Below are 8,503 nucleotides of genomic sequence, written 5' to 3' on the forward strand. Positions count from 1 at the left end.
TACCACTGAGCCACCTTCCCAGTCCCTACTCTGGGCTCTTCTGTGTGTGGGGGGGAGGGAGGGGGGAGCGCAGGGCCTTGGGCTCTTACTTGGCTTTTTTTGCTCACAACTGGAGCTCTACCACTCAAGCCTCAGTTCCAAGCTCCAGTTTTCTTGCTAGTTAATTGGAGATTAAGAATCTCTTGTATTTGTCAAGCTAAAGACGTTCCCCCTGGCATCTCAGCCTCCCGAGTACCTACAATTATAGGTATGTGCCACTAGTGCCAGCTTCAGTCCGAGCTTCTGCTGGGTCCCCAGCAAGCCATGGCTAGGTGCTGGAGTTGTTCTCCTTTCAGACTGAGACTGGGAAAACAGTGGCCAACTCAGGTCTCAGTTTCGTCACATCTCCCCAGGGCAGGACTCCCTCTGCCCAGTCCCTTCCTAGCTCCTTGTTTCCTTGCACTCCTATCAAAATCTACAACTCCAAGATGCTATGCAAGCATTGCCCAGCATCTCCACCACATTGGCACAAGCCAGTGAGGGACAGGAAGATAAGACTTAGGGGGGGAAGAACAATACAAGTCAGCGATCAGTGTAAGTTCCTAAAAATACAAATTAGTGCTAAAGGAGCGAGGACAACGAAAACTTCCCACAAGCTGGTCTGGTCGGGGTGATTTTTCCTGCCTTTCAAAACAGAAGAGCCCAGCTAGTTGCTTACTCTTGCCTGTCCCCCCCCACCAGCTTTCTTTGTGATACTGGGGTTTAAACTCAGAGCCTTGCGCTTGCTGGGCAGGCACTCTAACTTTTGAGGCCTTCCCTCAGCCCTTTTTTAGCTTAGTTACTTTTCAGGTAGGGTCTCATGTGTTTGCCTGGGACAGCTTCAGACCATGATGCTCCTACACATAGTCTCCCCAGTAGCTGACATGACAGGCATTCACCACCACACCTGGTTTACTGACTGACATGGAGGCCCTTACTTTTTTTTTGCCTGGGCTGGCATAGAACCATGATCCTCTGCATCTCTACCTTCTGGGTAGCTGGAATTATAGATGTGATCCACTGCGCACTGCCTCAGTCCAGTATTTTTTTTTTTGGGGTCCAGTCGTGGGGCCTGAACTCTGGGCCTGCATGCTGTCCCTCAGCTCTTCAGCTCAAGGCTAGCGCTCTACCACTTGAGCCATAGAACGCCACTTCCGGCTTTTTTCTTTTTGCTTATGTGGGGCTGAGGAATCGAACCCAGGGCCTCAGGCATGCAAGGCAAGCGCTCTACCACTGAGCCACCTCCCCAGCCCCATCAGTCCGGTATTTTAAAAGGGACATAGCTTGTTAATCAAATTCAGCCCTGACTGGCTTCAGAATGTCTGTGAGGGGCAGAGTCAATCAAAGAGCCTCAGGACACAGATTCAGAACCCAGCTCAGCTACTTCCTCACAGGATGGCCTGGGTCAAGTCCCTAAGTCTCTAAAGCTCAACACAGCAAAATGATTCCAACCTCATAGGACTAGGGGTGGCAGTGGAGAAAACTTGTATGGGGCATGGCTATTCATTCTCTACCTCTTCTCTTACAGTTCACCAGCCTAGTAGAAGCCACTATAGTTCTCTAGAAGGGACAGGTTATTTGTCTCTTCAACTATTGCCCAAGTCTCAGGCTTCCACTCCCACGCTGCCATGCTGGGAAGGCCCTTCCTCAGTTGTATCCCCGTCAGCCAGCAGATTATCTCCAGCCTTCTAGGCCCACCTTCTCTTAGAAGTTTCTGATTGCTTCATCTCTTTATATACCATCGTCTTTGCACATAGTCAACTACACCGGCTCATTGTCAGCACTGATGCTACCAAACACTGCTAAATTCACTTCAAGCACAACCCACTGAATGAATCTTTACAACTACCTTACACAATGGCCTCTTCTTTACCTATAAAGTCCAACACACCTCACTATCACCACAACAGGAGGCAGAGACGACCCAAACTGAAGGCCCTCTTATTCTTAAACCTAGACCCTTAACCGTTACTTCCTGCTGATTCCCATTAAACTCTTGAGTCAGGCCTTCCTCTACATCAAGCTTAATTCTACTACTTGTGCCTTATTTGCTACTAATTTCTTATGCTTTCTCACATCAAAATAAAACAGTAATCCAAATCCATCTCGGTGCAGCAGGGACTGAGAGAAGGTCAAGACCCAAAAAACTAGCTTCACTTTGAAGTAACTGAACAATGAGTCTTCACTTCTGAAATGGGGACAAACCACCTACCTCTCTTTAAGCGTTGCTGAAGGCAGTAAGAGAATTTTATAACCCATGAGGTCTGTGACATTCTAGCCTGTAGCGTTTATTCTTGCCGACCATAGCTCCTGTATCACCTTTATTCTTCCAGGCTGCTCCAACAAGTCTTCCCCGTTGGCCTCGACATAGATCTGGGACCCTCCCTGACTTTCTTAAAACTTTCTACAACTTTTTACTCCACTGGCAACACACCATCTACTACTTTTCGAAGTGTTATTATCCTTGTTCGGCACATAAAACTGTCCCTCGAGGCTGGCGGTCCTAAGCCTGGCTCCTCTGGGGGACGCTGCCAGAATGGGACAAACCCCCCAAGTCCTCCGCTGGGCATGTCCCCGCCCCGGACCCCCCCCCCCCCCCCGGGCACAGTGCTTTGGACCACAGCCGTCTACCAGCTCGGCCCCAGGAGCCCCCCCCCCCAGCCCCGAGCCCGCCGGGCTCACCTGGCCTTGGCACAGAGGGCCTTGACTTCGCTCTCCTTGATGAGCTCGCAGCGCCGCAGCTGCTCGATCTGCCGGTCCAGGTCGCTGATCTCCGCCATGGCCCACCGCTCTCCCCCCGGCGCGGGTCAGAGTCGGGGCCGCCGCCCCCTCCGCGCCGCACAGGGGTCTCCTGGGGAAGGCGAAGACGAGCTCGCGGGTCAGCGTGTACGCACGGGGCGCGGGGGGGGGGGCGACTGGATTCTGGGGCCGACCCGGCGCCCCCCGCCCCGGCCTCCCCTCACATCGGCGCCGGGACCCCCAGCGTCCCACCGCCCAGGCCGCAGGCCCCGCTAACTCCCGTCGAACCCCGCGACCCCGCGCTGGCGACGGTGGCCTGGAGGGATCCGCGACTCTTACCGCGCCGCTGCGACCCCGGCTCGGGCTCTCCGGCTTCCTGCCTCCCTCCTTCCCTCCGCTTTGGGCCGCCGCCACAGCCGCTTCTACTTCCGGCCCCGCCGCGGAAGCAAAGGGAGGCCAGTTCCGCCGTGCGCCGGACGTGACGTCATACACACGTCCCCGCCCTCGCCGCGCCCTTCCAATCGCTCTCTGGGCGGAGAATGGGGGAGGTGCAAGGAACCGGAAGTCGCCTCTGCCCAGACCGTTAGTCCTCCAGACTCACCACGGACGGTTCAGTCTGGGGACAGCGCGGGAGGCGGGTCCTGCGGGGGGGTTCTTGTCGCCTCTCCCCCCTCCATCCCCCCCACTGCAGGCCCACGACGGCAGCAGCAGGGTTTACGAGGGCCATGGCTGTAGGCATTCATAAGCATTTGTTCGGTGAAGACATAGCAGCCCCGATCTTCATCCTGGAGCAGCTCGGGCGTTAGGCCGCTCAGGCCGGGCGTGGTGGTGCACGCCTGCAGCCCCAGCACTTACAGCCTGAGCACCTAACCAGGAGCCCGCCCGTCCCACCCCGTGCCTGCGCCCGCATCAGCGCAGCCCCTCGCACGCCACACTCCTGCGCCGCTTGCTTTGGCCTGAAAATTCCTTTCTTTCTTCCTAAGGAGGACACTAGGTCAGAGGCTTGAGATTTGAACCCAGGAAAACTGTTCGTAGCTCCAGTGTCCTGTGCCTCACACCTCCCCATTCCCAGGTTTCTGGATAGCAGCTTGTTATAAAATGAAGGCAGAAACACCCTCCAAACTGTCATATCACAAGTCCGCTTCTTCCCTAGTATCTTGTAGGCGGAGTAACCCATATACCTTCAAATGTTTACCTGTGACCTCCCAGTTTTTGTGCATTTGTACTAATGTTCCCTTTTGCAATATTCTTTGTAGTAACTAGAATTTTGTGTGTGCTGGTACTGAGGCTTGGACTCAGGGCCTGGTGCCTTTGCTTGGCTTTTTCCACTCAAGGCTGGCTGCTCTACCACTTGAGCCACACAGATAAGTTTCATGGACTTCTGCCTGGATTGGCTTCAAACCATGATCTAGCTGGGCACTAGTGGTTCGTGCCTGTAATCCTAGCTACCCAGGAGGCTGAGATCTGAGGATCATGGTTCAAAGCCAGCCCAGGCAGGAAACTCCATGAAACTCATCTCCAATAAACCACTAGAAAAAACACAAGTGGAGGCTATGGCTTAAGTGGTAGTATGTAAGCTGAAGAGCAGAGGAACACCACCCAAGGCCAGAATTCAAACCCCACGACCCACAAAACAAAAGTGGGGGGGCTAGGAAGTTGGCTTAGTGGTAGAGTACTTGCCTTGCATGCATGAGGCCCTGGGTTTGATTCCTCAACACCACATAAGCAGAAAAAGCCAGAAGTGGCACTGTGGTTCAAGTGGTAGAGCGCTAGCCTTGAGGTGAAGAGCTGAAGCACATTGCGCAGGCCCAGAGTTCAGGCCCCATGACCAGAAAACAACAAAAAACTATGATCCTCAGATCTTAGCCTCCTGAGAGGTAGCTCCTTTGCCCAGCTTCTGAAGCGAACTTGAGCTGCCCCAGCTTTGTTTTTTTTTTTTTTTGGGTCCGGTCATGGGGCCTGAACTCTGGGCTTGAGAGCACTGTCCCTAAGCTCTTCAGCTCAAGCCAGTGCTCTACCACTTGAGCCACAGCGCCACTTCCGGCTTTTTTCTTTTTCCTAAGGGGGGCCGAGGAATCGAACCCAGGGCCTCGAGCATGCAAGGCAAGCGCTCTACCACTGAGCCACCTTCCCAGCCCCCCAGCTTTGTTTTTCCAGGTAGGGTCTATTTTTGACTATGTACCACCAGGTCCAGCTTATTGAAATGGGGGCAGGGCATCTTTTTTCCCAGACTGGCCACTAGCCAAGGTACCCACTTCCCTAACAGCTGGGATTAAAGACTCCAAGTTTCTAAATTTTTGAAAGTTGAGTACTAGAGACAGGTTTGGGGGGGTTTCTAACCGTTCTAGGGGTGAATCTAGTCTTGTAAATGCTAGGTAGTTTATTACTGAGTTATATATCCGACCAGGGCTTGGTTTTGGATGAAAGCAAAGGTGCATATAGGAAGGAGATCAGGTTTCTAAATTCCTAGATAGTTGGAAGTTAATTTTATGAGGATCACTGCAATTCCATAAGTGTGTAGGTCAATATTTCCTGGTCTGGATCCTTCCCGGACCAGGAAAGAGCAGGGAGGTTGCAGGAAATTAAACAGCAAGACTAACCAGTTCCCTCATTTCAATCAGGATCTGCAGCAGTTATAAACTGGTGTAGCTGCTACTACACCCAAGACTGGATGTTGGCAAGTGTTCAAGGCAGGGGATAAACATGGGGCCCTCACTTTAACTTCACAGAATGCAACTCAGAAGCTTGGTTCTTAACCTGCGGCCTGAGCTCCACGACAGAGCTTCAAGGTGTTCAAGGTGCCCTGCATTATGGAGGGTTCTATTGCCTAAATGAAACTAATCCACTTTAAATCCCAGCATTGTCAGTGCCAGGATTTGAACTCAGGGCCTTTGGCTTGCTATGCTAGGCAAGCATCCTCCCACTTCTGAGGCAAATCCCCAGTGCTGGCCCCCTGATTAACGGCAACACAGGGGTCTAAACTCAGGGCCTTGCACTTGGTAGGCAGGTGCTATATTGCTGGGCTCAACCTTTGTTTTTCAGACAGACTCTTTGATCAGTAGTTGATATCATAGAAGTGGGCTATCAACTCCCCTTAAAATGGAAAAACAGCTAAAGAATGTAGCTGAGGAGGTAATAGGTTAAATATCCTGCTTTCATCAAGGAACAGTACAATTTCAGGATTGCAAAACATACTACGCTTAAGCTGGAGCTCATGCTTCACAGCACGCAGGAGAGGCTGGCCTTCACAGGGGTAGCTAACTTTGCCATGGTGGCCTTCAGCACCCTTGAGTGAGGCCAAGGCTGCAGCCTCCCGGCCTGGAAAGCGCTACTCCATCGTTCTCAAAGCCCTGGTCATGTAAAAAACAAAGCAGGAAGGTCCTACCCACTATTTTTGTCCTTCTCCTTCCTAGGGAGTATTAGCACAAGACAAGGGCTCTTTCCTTTTCTGGCCTCAGCCATGTCTACCACTCCACACCACCCTAAAAGCCACAAAACAGACAGACTCCCCCTTCAAGAGTTGTTTATTGGCAGTGGGCTGGAAGGGGTGATGGAGTTAGCGCTCACAGACAACACCACACACCAAGTCACAGAGGAGGCAAGAATGATGGGGAAGAGCCTGGAGTCCTGATGAGGCCCACTCCTCCAGAGGGAGTGGGTGGAGCGGGGGGGGCCTGGAGTGTCGAGGGGGCAGCTTAAACCTCAGCTTAGTAGCAACACCTCAGCTTACTAGCAACACCTCAGCTTAGTAGGCATGGTTGGAGACGAACAGGGACTCGCTGGCTGCAGCCCCAGCCTGCCCACTTGGAGTGTACTTTCCTTGACAGGCGAGGCTATTGGCCTAGGAGGGGAAAGGAAGGAGGAGAGTGAGGTTTCCCATCAGAGCCCTCCCACTTGCCAGATGCCCACCTGCCTTCCCCACAGCCTTACCAGAGCTCGCTTGACATACTCCTCCTGGGCCGCCTTCAGGTTCTCCTTCTTCCCACCCCAGGCCTTCAGAGCAGAGGCCTGCAGAGCTCGGCCATAGGAGAAGGTCAGGGCCCATGGCTTCAGCAAGGGACACTTATTGATGGCATTGAGATTGATGGTTGCCTCTTCCTCACTCTGTCCACCAGACAAAAAGGTGACCCCTGGAGAACAAGGGCAGGACTTGAGTCAGAGATGGGGCTTGGGGGTAGCAGCTAGGAAGTGCCTTTCACAGCAGACCGACTGGGATCCAAGGTGGTGGTCAGCTGCTGTGTCTCCCCCTCCCTGAGGCCGGGGGTGAGGGGACGGGCCTCACCAGTGACCGCAGGGGGCACAGTGCGGCGCAGCGCTGTGACAGTGGCCATGGCAATCTCCTCATTGGAGTACTTCTGGGTGCAGGCATGGCCTGGGGTGACCATGTTGGGCTTCAGCAAGGTGCCTTCCAGATAGATGTGGTGGTCACTCAGAGCCTTGTAGACAGCAGCCAGCACCTGGAGCCAGACAGGACCGAGGTACGTGGTGGGGTAGAGGACCAATCATTCAAGAGCTCAGACCCAGCCAGGCAGGATTGGTCACGTACCTTCTCGGTTACATACTGACAGCGCTTCAAGTCATGGTCCCCATCAGGGAGAATCTCAGGCTCCACAATGGGCACAATGCCATTCTGTGGTGAGAGGGACAGAGTTGTACCCCACCCTATAGTTACCACAGCCACCAGCCCAGATGTTATCTTGCGGGACTCAAGGCTTCAAAGCTCAGTAAATTACGGGCAAAACAAATCTCAGCTCTGCCCCCACAATCCCTACTCTGCCCTTCGGCCTGGCCGAGTAGCCTCCATGCGGCCTACTACTACTTGCTAAGTATTGGCAACAGTTGTTGTGGGGGAGGTATGCTAGCAGATGGTCAGCAAGCTAGCCTGCACTCGAACGAGGTAGGACCTGCAGTCCAATCCCACCTGCTGGCAGATACTGGCATAACGGGCCAGAACATTGGCATTTTCCATGATGGCGAGGGCGGAGGGGGTGTGCTCCCCGATCTTCAGCACGCAACGCCATTTGGCAAAGTCAGCTCCATCCTTCTTGTACTGGGCACAGCGCTCGGATAATCCATCCAGCCCTGGAGAGGAGACGAGGACCGAACATGGAGGAAATGTGCCGTGGGGCTCCACTTACTCTTGCCTAAGCTAAGCCCCAGCCTGGCGGGCTGCGTGGGAAGAGGAAGGAGCTCAACAGTCCTCACCTTGGGTGGTGGTCTCGCCATTTGTTCCAGCCAGGGGCACCACGCCCTTGTCCACCTATTGGGATGAGAAACGATGATCTAAAGCACTGTCCTACCCTACGTGCCTCCCCCCGCCATCTCCCCAAAATTTACTTGACCTCTCCTCTGCCTCTCAGAGGGCACACTAACAGTCTCATCAGCCACAACACCCAGGCCTGGGAGGCAGGACCTGCTGGGACAGTATCTGCCAGCAACGTTAATGGGTTGGATAGCAAAGGGACCTGGCTCTACCTTCAACGCAGCAAACCATCTCATCGCCTCCCAAGCCTCTAGATTTCTATCTGTAAACTGAGAAAATGCCTCCACTTGCTCTTAGAATTGCAAAATGAAAGCTGCCATCGGAGGTGGGCTAGCCCTATCCCCAGGCTAACTCAGAAGAGCCCTGGGTGCCACCTACCGGACCACAAAAACTTTTTTTTTTTTTGGTCAGTCGTGGGGCTTGAACTCTGGGCCTGGGCGCTGTCCCTCAGCTCTTCAGCTCAAGGCTAGTGCTCTACCACTT

The 8,503-nt window shown here is 53.6% G+C and overlaps 2 protein-coding genes across 2 annotated transcripts in view; both read right to left on the reverse strand.

Moving 5' to 3' along the window:
• Window positions 1–3,184, reverse strand: part of Ppp4c (protein phosphatase 4, catalytic subunit) — a 9,468-nt gene extending 6,284 nt beyond the window's left edge. The window contains exons 1-2 of the mRNA XM_013011759.1: window positions 3,097–3,184; window positions 2,701–2,869 (exon numbers count right to left, since the gene is read on the reverse strand). Coding sequence (XP_012867213.1) covers window positions 2,701–2,798 — 98 coding nt within the window. The 5' untranslated portion in view covers window positions 2,799–2,869; window positions 3,097–3,184. The remainder of the gene's footprint in view (window positions 1–2,700; window positions 2,870–3,096) is intronic.
• Window positions 3,185–6,263: 3,079 nt separating this feature from the next.
• Aldoa (aldolase A, fructose-bisphosphate) overlaps window positions 6,264–8,503 on the reverse strand; it is a 3,324-nt gene continuing 1,084 nt past the window's right edge. The window contains exons 4-9 of the mRNA XM_013011624.1: window positions 7,963–8,017; window positions 7,679–7,839; window positions 7,304–7,387; window positions 7,040–7,214; window positions 6,688–6,887; window positions 6,264–6,598 (exon numbers count right to left, since the gene is read on the reverse strand). Of these exons, the coding sequence (XP_012867078.1) occupies window positions 6,503–6,598; window positions 6,688–6,887; window positions 7,040–7,214; window positions 7,304–7,387; window positions 7,679–7,839; window positions 7,963–8,017 (771 nt within the window). The 3' untranslated portion in view covers window positions 6,264–6,502. The remainder of the gene's footprint in view (window positions 6,599–6,687; window positions 6,888–7,039; window positions 7,215–7,303; window positions 7,388–7,678; window positions 7,840–7,962; window positions 8,018–8,503) is intronic.

This window comes from Dipodomys ordii, unplaced genomic scaffold (genome assembly GCF_000151885.1).
Source record: "Dipodomys ordii isolate 6190 unplaced genomic scaffold, Dord_2.0 Scaffold14, whole genome shotgun sequence".
Taxonomy (NCBI): domain Eukaryota; kingdom Metazoa; phylum Chordata; class Mammalia; order Rodentia; family Heteromyidae; genus Dipodomys; species Dipodomys ordii.